At 51.3% G+C, this 13,591-nt stretch overlaps 3 protein-coding genes across 3 annotated transcripts; 2 read left to right on the top strand and 1 right to left on the bottom strand.

Annotated features, from left to right (window-relative positions):
- Positions 1-115: 115 nt before the first annotated feature.
- Slc35a3 (UDP-N-acetylglucosamine transporter) lies at positions 116-2,614 on the top strand (the record flags this gene model as incomplete). Its single annotated transcript, XM_037326418.1, has 5 exons — positions 116-580; positions 657-797; positions 846-1,182; positions 1,245-1,471; positions 1,529-2,614. 5 exons carry the CDS (start codon positions 116-118, stop codon positions 2,612-2,614), a joined length of 2,256 nt encoding a protein of 751 aa, XP_037175213.1.
- Positions 2,615-6,247: 3,633 nt separating this feature from the next.
- Positions 6,248-6,549, top strand: CGCA056_v011170 (uncharacterized protein; the record flags this gene model as incomplete). The annotated part of the gene is made up of 2 exons (XM_037326417.1): positions 6,248-6,308; positions 6,377-6,549. The coding sequence occupies 2 exons, from the start codon at positions 6,248-6,250 to the stop codon at positions 6,547-6,549; spliced, it is 234 nt and encodes a 77-aa protein (XP_037175880.1).
- Positions 6,550-7,566: 1,017 nt separating this feature from the next.
- On the bottom strand, positions 7,567-12,414 carry bfr1-0 (Brefeldin A resistance protein; the record flags this gene model as incomplete). The annotated part of the gene is made up of 10 exons (XM_037326416.1): positions 7,567-8,004; positions 8,060-8,158; positions 8,210-8,596; positions 8,651-9,914; positions 9,974-10,259; positions 10,315-10,869; positions 10,925-11,145; positions 11,204-11,461; positions 11,491-11,516; positions 11,590-12,414. The coding sequence occupies 10 exons, from the start codon at positions 12,412-12,414 to the stop codon at positions 7,567-7,569; spliced, it is 4,359 nt and encodes a 1,452-aa protein (XP_037176015.1).
- Positions 12,415-13,591: the final 1,177 nt, after the last annotated feature.

Below are 13,591 nucleotides of genomic sequence, written 5' to 3'. Positions count from 1 at the left end.
TGCGGAAACATGATCCCTCGCCCGCGCAAATAGACCCTTCCGCGAGATCGAGAAGCGACGGTTATCCGAGAAACACCCACCGCGCCGTATTTCGCATCTTGCTTCGCCTTGCGCTATGGCGGTCCGGTCGACTTTGCGCCGGGCGCTGGCGTTCACCGGTTCCGGCTCCGGGCTCGTCCCGTGTCTCACAGCGCTCGGGCTCGTCCTCTTCCAAGCCGGCTCGGCAGCAAACACCTTCGACGCCCGCGAACGAGGGCAATTCAACTTCTCTCCGACGTCTGCGTTAACGATTTCCGAGTTCCTGAGGTTTCTGATTTCGACAATCCTATTCAAGCGCGAAGTGCGCAGACGAACGGCGAATGGTACCGAGTATTCTTCGCTCGGCGAATCGCAAGAGTTGGATCTCGACAACTATGACAGCGGACGGTCGTCGCTCGAATACAACACCGAGAAAGTTTTAACGCATGAGACGATTGGAGGTGTAAGGGCGCTGTGGCGGTTCGTCTGGGGAGATGCGTGTGCGGAGATCAGATTTGCCTTTGCGAGGATCGCGCTGCTGCAGATGATTGCCAGCAACTTGGTATGATTGGAAGAGCTCTACCCACCGTGCAGTTGTTGCGCATTAAGAAAGCTAACGTGAAATCTCTGCCAACCAGCTGTTCCTCAACTATCTAGTGGCCGACCCGGGAACTGTGCAGCTGATGAAGAGCGGCATCGCGATTGGCGCCGCTCTCTTCGCGACACCAGCCTTTGGCTTGAGAGGGCCCAAGACGAGGTGGATGGCATTTCTGATCCAGGTATGTGGTTTTGTTTTCTCCCGGCATAAGACCTACTGACAATCGCAGACCTCTGGCTTGGTCCTCTCCCAATTCTACCCGCAACATCGCACGAGAGCTTCGACATACCAGTTGCACCTCTATTTCGCTTTCGTCGCACAATCTGCTTTTAGCTCTTTGTCAGACATCTATGGAGAGAAGTTGCTCAAGAACACCGAGCTCAGCTCCAATGCATCCAACATGATCCTGGGCGCATTTGGTGTTGTTTTCAACCTGTTCGCACATGCGCTTGTACGCTACGCCAATGTGATGGAGCCGGGCTTCTTCGACGGTTACAACAACAGAGGCATTTCAGTTGTCATCATGATGACGCTGCTAGGTCTGATCTCTACTGTTGCCTCTAAACGTGAGTTGCCTTGTGCTCAGGCCTTTGCGTACCGCGCTTCTTTGCTAACCTCAGTTTACTAGACATCGACTCCTGGGCCAGATGGTTCACTAACGACGCCACCACGATTATCCTACTGTTGGCTTCAATGAGCTACACGCCCGTCAGATACAGCTACTTCATCATCCCAGGAACTGCGCTCATACTCATTGCCTCGCTGGCCTACCTGAAATTCAGCCCCCTGAAAGACTACAGCGTGCCGACGCCTACTGAGGACCGAGCGCCAGCTTACTCTGTAGGCACATCAAAGGTAAGCTTTTTGATACAGAGAGATATCGTATTGACAAGATTGCTTACATTATACTAGAAGCTGAAGTTCAGCCTCATGACGTTGGCCAGTGTCATCGGCGCTGGCATCGTACCCTTCACAACCATCGCCGAGCCCCCGCACACGCCCGAGTATCGACTTGTCATGAGGGACGACACCGATGGCCACTGCTTGACACCGCCGGCTAAAATAATTCGACCTTTCACGGACAAGAAGGAACCTTTCCAAATTCAAGCTGGCGAAGGCAACCTTACCGCCTCGCCTTTTAGCAACACTCTTGCAATGGTTCGCTGGAACGCGAAGCGCATGGAGCGTGTGCCTCTGATCATGAAGTACAAGCCTTTCTTCCACACTGTCCACATTTCCATGCCGGAAGTCATGGAGGATAAGCCGAAGACCTACCACAACCTCACGCATTCGCAATACGACCGTCACGAGACGATTTATATGCAAGTGGCGCATACGATGAAGCTTATACTGGACGAGCAACCGGATATCGAGGGGTTGATGTACTTCCATTTCGACTCCTGGATTGATCCCATGGGCTGGGTTGACGAGAATCGGCAGTCCATCTGGTACCCGACTTCGCATAACACGCGCCAGTTTGAGGGTGATGGGCCGCGTTACATGTGCATGAACGACTGGCAGAAGTTCCCTCAATGGTGGGGATGGTACCACAAGTGGAACGAGAAGGCAGTCACCGTCAACGGCGAGATTATTCGAATGAACCGCGGATACGACGTCGTCGAGGATGAGTTCTGTGTAGGCTGGTCGGATATCTACTACATCCCCCGCCGCTTCTTCGCCGACTTCATCTTCCTTTCTTACGTTTACGGTTGCGCGGACTTGTTCCACGAGGTTGCGATCCCGACCATGTTGAACATCATCGACCGCAGCCGACGCAGCGAGAACGCGCCATTCCAGTCGCTCATTGACCGCATTGGGGACTGTTGGGGAGGATGCTGTGACGACTCAGCGACACCACATGATGTGAAGTGGACGCGTTGTGGACACCGATTGGATTATTTGAAGCAAGAAGTTGTAGATGCGCACTACGGCCGCTTGGATGAGCAGACTGCATGGCTTGGTCAAAATCAACGGACGACCAAAAGCGAACGGCGTTAAACTTTGGGGTAAGGGGCATTAGACATAGCGATAACCGACTCTTTCAAAAAATTTTTAACATAGCACAACATAAGTTGGCTTTACTGCACCAAGCAGATTTGCCTCAGACTTTGAATCCACCTGAAAGTGACTGATCCAAAGCATACTCAACATATGGCGACATGAGAGCTACCAATGCCAGCATCGCGCAATAGCCCCACGCCGAAGACCGGATACTGGTCTCCATTACCAACAGTGGAGCAGCTCTGTTAATCAACAACTGCGAAAATCGCCAGTCGATCCACCTTCGGGTATGTGGCGCAATGGCTAGCGTGCGGTCTTCCGGTACCCCAATTACCAAGTTGGCCGTGGTTGCAGGTTCGAGTCCTGTCATACTCAGATCACGTTTACTTTTGTCTTAGTTTTGCATCGACGGTGAATTTTAACATGAGAGCGTTATCAAACGGGACGACGATCTCCGTAATCAACCTGGGTCACCTTAATCAAGGTCGATAGTGTTGAACGTAACAGTTACAGCATATGCAGGAGAAAAACCAAAGTTCCATGTCATACCTGCTGACATGCCCATGTGTATGATGGCGGAGAACAGCATTACACTGCCGGGGTACTTGGGTTACGGGTAACCTAAGTAGGCGCAAGAGCTTACTCTTGGCGAACCTTTGCCGAACCATTCTCAACCAATCCGAACAACGTCGTCCTGCAACGCGGGCATATTGCATAATCTCAGTTCATCCTTCGCGTTCACTTGGTGCGGCATTAAATTTGTTCCTGATGTTCTTTGAACCACCGTTGCCCTCCCTTTTGCATACTGACATGTCACATCCGCAGCTTCACTCCACATGTGACGACTTGGACAGTCTTCTTCAACATGCAGGCATCATTCTTTCATCATCCAGTCAGAAAGAAGTATCGACTGAATTTGATGCGAGGTATCAGTCACGTCTTCTAGCCAACGTGAATTACCAGAGCTGCCATATGTGCGTGCTCCTACAGGCAGATTTACCTCACCTCGCTGAACCGCTGACGGCCGGCAAGCGCCTGATATTCGGAGCCTCCAGAACCCAGGATGACTCCTTTGAAGTCAGTATTAGACTCAAAGAGATTGATGATGCGGACCCAGGGTTTCAAAAGTACTTCACAGGCTCCTTGCGGGTCCAGGGCGGTTAGTTGTGGTCCAAAGGTAGAATGCAAAAAGCTGACATGTGTACAGCTGGACATGGAACAATCCGAATTCTTCGCTCGTCTCAGACATGGTCTCTAGAAACACTCAATCGGTTGCGATTGTGGCTTCAAGATTGCCTCTCGTCTCATAGAAAGTGCGCCAGCCCCAAAGGATCAGGCAGGCTTCCTTCACGATTAGTAGACGTTGGGCCGATTACGGCGCTGCATAGCTACCCAACGGGGGAGATCAACCAGTCGAATTTCGATCAGCTCAGTATCGAGGACTCTCATGGAATTTTCGTTGTCTCAGCACAGGCATTGCCACCAGACACCGAGTACCTCACTCTCAGCCATAGATGGGGAAGTCCTCCAAGCATGCTGCTCACGGAGGAAACATGCTCTCTGCTCACAGGAGACTTCTCTGTTTATCTTCTGAGTTGTGAGGAAGCCGCCATTTTTAGACATGCAATACACGTTACCAGAGCTTTGGGGTTCCGCTATGTCTGGATAGCCGCGCTTTGCATCGTGCAAGACGACGAACTCAAGAGGACGGCTGAGATTTTGCAGATGGACAATATTTATTCCAACTCGACTCTCAACATCTCGGCCACAGAAGGTGATGTCTATCAAGGCTTGATATTTGATCGTGCCACCCTACGCTACGAACGAACCCCTGTATTGCGACTGCCAATACTTTATCCACGGAGGAAATCATGCTGCTACTAGTATTCCGCGAGAAACGGTTGCTTCGTCCGTGGGAGGGACCGCTAAATCGACGGGGCTAAGTGTTTCAAGAAAGAACACTAGCACCACGTATCGTTCATTTCACCAAAGAACAGGTCATCTGGGAGTGCTGGTCGCTCGAAGCATCAGAGACCTTGCCTGCGGGGCTACCGAATCTCCAGCTTGAAGGCTTCGATAAGTTTATAGGAATCAAACCAGGAACATACGAGGTAGCGCAGATGAAATCGCGATGGTATCATCTTGTAATGATGTACTCTCGTACTTCTCTGACTTTCGCTCATGATTATCTCCTTGCAATATCGGCAGTGGCCAAGAGATTCTGCTCAGCAATGGACATACCTTCGTCGCAATATCTGGCCGGGATGTGGGATGATTACCTTCCTCTGTCACTAATCTGGACTCAACAGTCAATGTCTATGAGCGGTTCTGAAGCAGATGAGACTGATCTTGAGAGAAGGCACGCACCTTCATGGTCTTGGGCATCTATTATGGCACCCATTGCAACTCCTGACCTTTCCATACTTTCATCGACTACCAAAGCCATCAGTATCAAAACAAAACGCAGATCACCAAATCCGTTTGACAGCACCAACTTTTGTTGCCTTCGTATTCGCGGACCGGTCTGCAGGGTTCGCCAATTCATACACCAAGAAACTCACTGGATCCAAGTGACACGCCACGTCGTGTTTGAGGAATTCCTCGACTCCTACTTTCACAGCGGCAAATCCATAGTCATGTGCTGGGACACCGCTCGAAGGTTCAGATCGGAAGAATTCCTTTTGCTGCATGTTGTTACAGGGAAGGACGTGGAAAGACCTACGGAACGCGGTCTGATCTTGCTGAGAACAGCTGAACGGGGAACGTACAAAAGGGTAGGAGTTTTCGTCATCCCATTCGAGAGCCATTATCCAGGCTCAAAACTCCAAGATGCGTTCGAGGGACGTCTTCAAACTCTCAGTCCGCAACATTACATTGAGGTTGATAGCGAGGGGCAATACACCATCGAGATAATTTGACATTGTCGCTGTACAATCCAAATTTCGGAGACCCCATCTTAACTATGGTAACTTGACAGGTGCACAGGTGACACATGAAACATGAGGTTCATACTTTCCCCGGTCAATAGCAGCTGCACAATGACACATACTGTGAGACAACTCACATAAGCGAGGTCATTTCAGTGACTTGCACGGGCCTTGCAATGGTCATTACAAACAAGTCAAGTGTACTAATCCTGTTCTTCTGCGTGCGCTGCCATTTTGTGATAGTAAATTGCTTCAATAAGACTGCACCTTCCGAGACATGTCTCATCAAATGATGAGTCAGTCTATTGAATCTCCCTATCTAAGAACCTAGGTCCTGAAGCTTTATTGCGGGGCTTGCTACACTGGTGACAAGCCGTGATGTACGTGTAGTCGGACAGGACTTCAACCCGATCAAACCAAGTCAACACGGTCGACATGGATACGAAACCCAGAATTGGAACTGAGATGCATCAGAAACTGTCAAAACGCCATCCGATGATAGGTTCGCAAGTTTTATCGTGCCCGTCATCTTGGTTGACAGCTGGGAGCTTTACTTCTGCTTCGCCATTTAAGAGGCTGCCGGCTCCCACCCGAAGCCTAAGACAAGCAACCTTAATCTAAGCTTCCTTACATCAACCTTAAAGCAACGTTTTTCAGAATTGTTATCTGGTATAACAAGTTCCATACAAAAACTTTTGACAATATGCAGTTCTACTCTGTCGCCGCTTTTCTCGTTGCCATCATGGCCAGCCAGACTCTTGCATGTAAGGAGCTGCCAACAGTTGCGGACACCTGGGTTTTAAGCAAAATCACTGATTAAATCGTGACGCAGCACCTGCTGGAGGAAATGGGGGCAACACCCAAGCGAGCGGCAAGCAAGGTCAGCCATGCACTGGGAGCGTTGCGAATCTCCAGCAGAAGGGAACTTGCAATGCGAATGGGGAGTGTGCCATAGAGATCCCGCCCAATGAGCTGGACATTGTGGCTAGCGCTGATTGCGAGTAAAAGGGCTTGTGCGGAAACTACAGGTTGTAGGTAGTGGAGGTATTGCTAGATCCCAGAGTGCTGCTCGCCCAGGGGTCTACAGACTTCCGAGGGGGGCGCAGGGGAACTTCAGCCCTCTATTATATATATATAAAGGGCCTATATGGTATGAGGCCTATCATATACTTAGTATATGCTCTATATAGCCCCACTTTAGGGGCCCTACTTTAGAAGCCCTACTTTAGGGGCCCTAAGGGCGTATATATGCTCAGTATAAGCCTTATGTTACGGTCAGCTATCCGACAGTAGGGTCTGCTAACAGAAGCTGGGGATTGACACGTTATAACCGTACACTGGGGTCGTAGTCTGGTTCGTAGGTCGTAGGCTGATAGTAGATCAGGTCTTCAGAGGCTAAGGTGATCAGTCTTAGACTTAATAAGTAATTCGCAGTGAAGGTAAGCTGAGAGTATCTGTGAGGATGAATACTAAGTTGATTGCTGAAGAGCTATGGAAGTCTGACTATAAGCTAGGCTCAGGGTCACACTATATATAAGTCTAATTCTGAACATATTCCTTTATACCTTAGGTCGATCTGGATCATTACGATCCAGAATGATCGTTTGGCCCCTAAGTCGTGTTGGATCATATTGATCTAATATGATCGTTATCTTATCGTCACGTGACTTAGACCATAGTTCTTCTGTTACCAAGTGAGTCCCTGTTGTTCCTGTGATCCTGCAGTACAAATGTCCTGTCCTAGCCGCCCAATGCCTAAGTGGGTTGGTTATCTGTTATTCCTGCATAACGGGTCGTAACAACATACTGTCACACTGAATCAGAAGTGCGGCCAAATTGCAAAAAGAGAGGTTCTCCCCTTCCAGAATCGAACTAGAGACCTTTCGATGGATGTGGATATACCATTACAGTCGAACGTGATGAACCAACTACACCAAGGGGAGTAACGGTGCTAAGCCCCGCTCAGTGTGATTTGTTGACAAGACCAGACTCCGTCCCGCTTAACAAGCAATGGAGACGTAATCAAACGTGCTCCGCTTCCTTCTGTTTCCCGCCCCTGAACTTCTCAACAATGCCCGACAGTACTTTAGCCACGGTAGACACCCCAAAAGTCCACCTGCGAATTCTAACCGTGTACACGAAGAAGTAAACCAGAGCCCAATTGGCCACCGCGAACGCAATCAAGATGCCGAATGAGGGCCACTTGTCGGTCAGGAAGACGTTGAGTGTTCTCATGTATTCTCCACCGTTGTTGTAGGGGCAGTAGCCGCAGTTGGAAGTCGCATTGGGGTTCTCGAGGTATCCGGTGCCAGCAACTTGCGTCACAAAGTTGTTCGCATATTCGCCACAGGTTGACCCAGGCGGCGGGTTAAAGCGTGCGAATTCCGCAGAGGCGCACTGAACGGCGGCCGGGGGAAGTACGGCGGAGAGAACACCGCGTGTGAACCAGGTCGTCGGGTTCTACATGATGGGTCAGAACCTGGCTTACTCGTGGAATTGAACTGGAGAGACTTACGATGTAGTACATCCAGTACCGCCAAAACTCTGGAATGGAGTCGTACGGTACTAGAATACCGTTGAAGAGGGCAACCATCACGAAAAAGAAGGGCAGAATCTGGTGCATGTTTAGTCAAATGCGCCGTGGCTAGCTGAAGGTCAAACTCACGTTAGATACCGTCGAGTACGACGGCCCGAAAGCCGAGATCCATTGTCCCCAGCTTGACTGGAACAGCGACCAGACAAGGACCATGAGATAGGTGTAGCCTGAGATTGAAGCAGTGGCTGGGAAGCCAACTGGGAAGTACCATAGAAGCCAGTAGATCGTAGCGGAGGCAATGGCCATAGGAATCTCGCAGACAACGTTCGCTGTGCAGAATGCAACCCAGCCGTACGTCCGACTCGGCAACTCGCGGTCTTCCCAGAGGTCCCTATTTTGAAAGAATTTCAGAACGACCGAGTTCACAACTGTTGGGGGCACAAAGAAGATGAGAATGATGGCTGAAAACATGCGGTTCTGCATGCTTGTGATATCATTACCCAGCATCCAGAAAGTCTATACGTCACTTAGCATTTGGTACCGGTGCTTAAATCGATGAAGACGACTCACGAATCCGTTGAAGATGCCCATGACGGTATGCACGAAGACTCTGCTGTACATGTACTGAGGCTCTCTCCAATGTTGGACGAACATGCGCTTGGTAAGAAGGAGGCATTGGTACATTGTGGATGAAGCGAATTCGGTCGGCGCCGAGGATGTCGTCGTAGGGCCTTGTCTTGCAGCCGTGATTTCGTCAATTTCCGTTACAATGGCCTTGTGCTCACTCGAGTTGAGCCATTCCTCGTTCCAATCAACGCGCTTGCCATCTTTTACCGATGGTCTCGAGGCCGTTTCCAGAATGAACTCCGCGACGTTTCTGCTGGGAGGGCAAGGGAAGCCTCGTTGCGCGAAGTAGTTGACCACGACGGAGCCGTTGGTGCCGACCGGTCCGAAATAGAAGGTGTTGCCGCCGCGGTTGAGAGCAAGAATCATGTCGAACTGCTCAATGAGGTCCGAGGATGGCTGATGGATGGTGCAGATAATCGCTTGCCCGGCATCGCAAAGCTTTCGCAGGAATCGGACGATAGAGTAGGCGGACTGACTGTCCAAGCCACTGGTTGGCTCATCCAAGAACAGAAGGAGACTGGGCTTGGCAGCAAGCTCAACTCCAATCGTCACTCTCTTCCTCTGTTCCACGGTCAACGAAGATATCAGCGCGTCTTCCAACTCGCTCAACTCAAGAAGGTGGATGATGCGATCCACGTAGGCAATCTTCTCAGCTCGCGGGATGGTACGTTCTTGTCGGAGGAGAGCTGAGAACTCCAGTGCTTCTCGAATGGTTGCCGTGCCCTCGTGAATATCTCTTTGCTCGCAGAAACCCGTGCCTCGCTGGAACTCGGCTCCGAGAGGCGAGCCGTTGATCAGCATCTCGCCAGAAACAACACCGACTTTCTGTCTTTGTGCAATCGTGTTGAGAAGAGTCGTCTTGCCAGCACCGGAACTTCCCATGAGCGCAATCATCTTTCCCGGACGGGCGTATCCGCAAACACCATTGAGAAGCTGGAGCTCACCATTGCCGTAGGGGACTGTGTAGTTGATGTTCTTGAAAGTGAAGACGCTCTTTCCGTCACCAATCGGCTCAAAGGTCTCCTCCGCCATGTTGCTCTTCTTCTTCTCCTCCTTCGACTTGGTGTCTGGCCGTTTTGCGAAGATGAGTGACTGCGCACCGGAGCCCTTGAATCTGATCGTATCTACGGCAACGACTGTAATCGCAAGATAGAAGACGGTGAAAGCCAGCATAATGCCGAAGTTGCGCCAGAGGTTGGACCTCGAACTGGTAGTGGTCAGTGAGCTGAACGTCATTCGACTCTGGGTAGAGAGGGTGAGACTAACTATTCGAATGAGGCTTGCATGTATGCCGGACCACTGACAACAGTGCTACCGAGAGTTGAGCCGGGAAGACTGCATCCTTGATAGTTGGGATCTGAGCCAGGTCCTCGAGGGACAAGCTGAGAATCGCTGCACTGCAGCTCTCGGCCGAAGAACTCGTTGGTCTGGAGTGCTTCAAATCCGTAGGCTACCGGATTGATGTAGTAGATCCAGCCAAACCAAATGGCGTCATTAAGAAGAGCAGGTTTCGGAATCACGTAGCCAGTAAAGATGAACATGATGTTGAGAACTGAAAGTGCGGTTAGCATCGACCTTTGGGAACGGGAATGACATCGTGTACATACCAACTCCGACAAATCGGACGGCATCATCGACTGTGGATGATAGGGATGCAAACATGCGGTACATTGTCGTGAGACAGAAAGTCGCCGTGTACACTAGTAACGTGTAAATCCAAAACTTGGCCGCATCGACGTCGAACTGGGCGAGGAAGTAAACAGGGATACTGAAGAGTAGCGTCATGATCAGGATGAGAGGGAAGTCGAGGAGCATCCTTGCGATGACGACAGCTGATGGTCGGTAAAAGGCGAAGACTCGCTGTCGCTCGATTGTGGTACGTCCTGAGACCGCGGGCAGGAGTTCAGCGAACTGGAGCCATCCGATGAAGGCAATTGAGAAAAAGGCGACACCGCCGCGAGCAAAGACCGACGAGGTGTCCTGTCCGGCTCCATAGAACAACGATGAGACGATGAGGGCGTTGGCGATGATGATGACGAGTTTGGTGTAGAAGGAGTTTCGGTCGCCCCACAGCAGCCATGCTTGCCGCTTTGTGCAAGCGGTGACTTGCTTCAAGAACGAGACAGTGTAAACCGAGTCTCCGACAACAGTCTTGCTCTTGGCTGTGTCTTGTGTCAGTCATCGATACATGATCCAACTTGAAAATAGCAATCTCACCTTCTTTGACCGTTTCCTCGAAGATGCGATGTTTCTCGCTGTTCGTAGACTTGCTATCCCGCTCGTAATCGTCAACGTCTTGAAGTAGTCGTTGGTAGTGCTCGCTCTGGCGAAAAGCTTGTTCAAGCTCTTCAGGTGTCTTTGGGGCTGATTCCTCGCGTCCGGACTGGAAATGACGGGCGTTCTTGTCGGCGATGGAGGTCAAGAAGTCTGCCGTGGTCCTGTTGAGATGCAAGAGTTAGCTCCTGAATCTCAGCAGTCTTGGTCGGTTAGACTGACTGTCTTGGGGGACACAAGTATCCCAAGTCCTCGAAATACTTCTTCGCCTCGTTGGCTGGGCCTTGGAATAGCATACGTCCGTCGTCTATCACGAGCACCTTGTCCATTAATTCATAGATAGACTCGCCTGCCTGGTAGAGTGTGACTAGCGTCGTGCGGCCACTGACATCGGTGTAAACTCGGAGTGACTTGGCGAAGCTGAGAGCCGTGCTGGCATCAAGCCCGCGGGTGGAGTTATCCCAGCAGACGACCGAAGCTCTTGTGGCGAGAGTTTCTGCCAGACTTACACGCTTGCGTTCTCCTCCAGAAACACCTAGAGATCGTCAGCAACGCCTCTCGCAGTGGTGCATCAACAGGGACTCGCCTCGAATATGCTCGTCGCCAACAAGCGTGTTCTTGGTGTGATCAATGCCAAACATTTGGAGAAGCGAGTCGAGAATGATGGGGATAGTCCACTGTTCCCTCTTCCTGGTCTTGTTCTTCAGCGCGAACCACAAAGTCTGCCATACTGTGAGAGAGGGGAAGTGCCGGTCATCTTCCTCACAATAGACCACCTCTCCTCTGAAAAGTCGCAGCTGATCCTCAGCCGGGATCGCGCCATAGTACACCTCTCCGTCGACCTCGGCGTACTCGTCTCGATGATTGGCGATGGCCTTGAGAAAGGTCGAACATCCAGAACCCGGCCGACCCAGAACCAGCATGATCTCGCCGTGTCTCACTGTCCCAGTCATGTTCCGAATGAGGTCGACGGTGGGCTCTTTGTGAAATTTGAGTTTCGGGAAGAAGCCGGTGATGAAGTGATAGAAGTCGGGACCAAACGTATTGAGAAGATCCCGAGGAAACGTGACGGCCTGCTTGGTTGATGACTCGATTCCCTTTACCGTCAAGTCCTTGAACGAAACCCCGAGCTTCTTCGTTGGCCCTCCTGTTGGCGTGCGCATGTCCATGATCCCCCGCCTGAGAAAGTCCGGGAGGTCGAACGAGTTCTCGCCGGACTCAGTTGGCGCGATGGTTGAGTCGCTCTCACCCCCTGCATCGCGTTCGTGGGTTTTGGGTTGTGAATGATGTGCGGCCGTGGAGTGACGGTGTTGCAATGTCGAAAGCTCCTTCTCGAGGTCGTGGAACTCATCGAGCGCGGCGTTAATGGAGATCTCTCCGGCCGCATTCTCACCCCAGCGGCCGTCTTCCTCGGGCCTCAATGGACCGGTCATGATGCCGAAAGTCTATGGTGGGATAACAAAGGAAGGAAGGGTATCTAGCGCAAAGAAGTGTATCAATTTTGTCTATGGGGTAGTTGAAAGAGAACCTGCGACAGTTGAGTGAACTCGACAGCTGTCGATGAATTATGGTTGGGCCAAAGCAACTGGTCCAAGAGAAGAGAAAGTATGAAAACGACTTGCGACGACTGATGACGAGGAGAGCAGTGTGTGTTAAGTCGAGTCTATGAGACCAAGGTTTGCTCCACTCTCGCACTAACACGGGATGGCGCCGTTGTCATTAGGGACCCGCGGCCGGCATACGCTCCACGGCAGTATCATTTGTCATCTCCACCGGAGTGTTTTGGGGGAATTCATATTCCCCGTAAGTCAAGAGTTTTTCGGATTTACTAGAAAGGGGATGGCATCAGTTGTGCCCTCGTGTCGGGCAGCAGTTGTTTGTGCATGGCTGTGGGGACGAGACCTGTGAAAAAAAAGTGCATCCCAGAAAGCTCCGTGGAACAGATGTCTGACCAAACAACAGATTCGATGGAGCCGAAATGCAACCCTTATCTCGGGGTAAAACCCCACGCACACTGCAGGTGATGACATACAGCCCAACAATGTGCACCGCCTAGCCGGCGGGAGCTTGCATGTGCATTCAAGACAGTCAGCGAGAGCCATTATTAATACGGAAAGGGTCTAGGGTCATTTTGCCATGGCACCTGGTCGGCGGAATCCATATTCCTCTGCGCAGGTGGGGGCAAAGGGCTTGAGGGGACATGGAGCGCCGTCTCGACCGCTCTTTTAGCGTGGTGGCGATCCCGCTCCGAGCCCTCGATTTCGTGCTTTCATCTGAAGCCGTCGGAAGCACGACACGGGGTTAAGACAGACAGATCTTCCCATGACTCAATGGTGTAGGTGTTCCAGAGCTCTCAGCCAATGAGAAGCGGAACTAGATGCGATCCATCAACAACCGTTGAGCTCGGGGTCGTCTATTTCCGAAGGCCAGCTGCTTTATTCCCACTAACGTCATCGCGCGTTCAGTTGAGTTTCCAGCGCAACTGATGTTCACGGGGCGATCGAGCGTCGCGTCTAGCACGCACCGGTGTCATTGAAAATCCATCTTAATGAGAGTGGGCTAGACTAACCGTGAAATAGAACCAGATAGAAGACCCTGAATCGCCTGCAG

Source organism: Colletotrichum aenigma (assembly GCF_013390185.1).
Source record: "Colletotrichum aenigma strain Cg56 chromosome Unknown KSG_Cg56_contig07, whole genome shotgun sequence".
Lineage (NCBI taxonomy): Eukaryota > Fungi > Ascomycota > Sordariomycetes > Glomerellales > Glomerellaceae > Colletotrichum > Colletotrichum aenigma.
The sequence above is the reverse complement of the archived record's forward strand: the minus strand, read 5'-3'. Positions and strand labels throughout refer to the sequence as shown.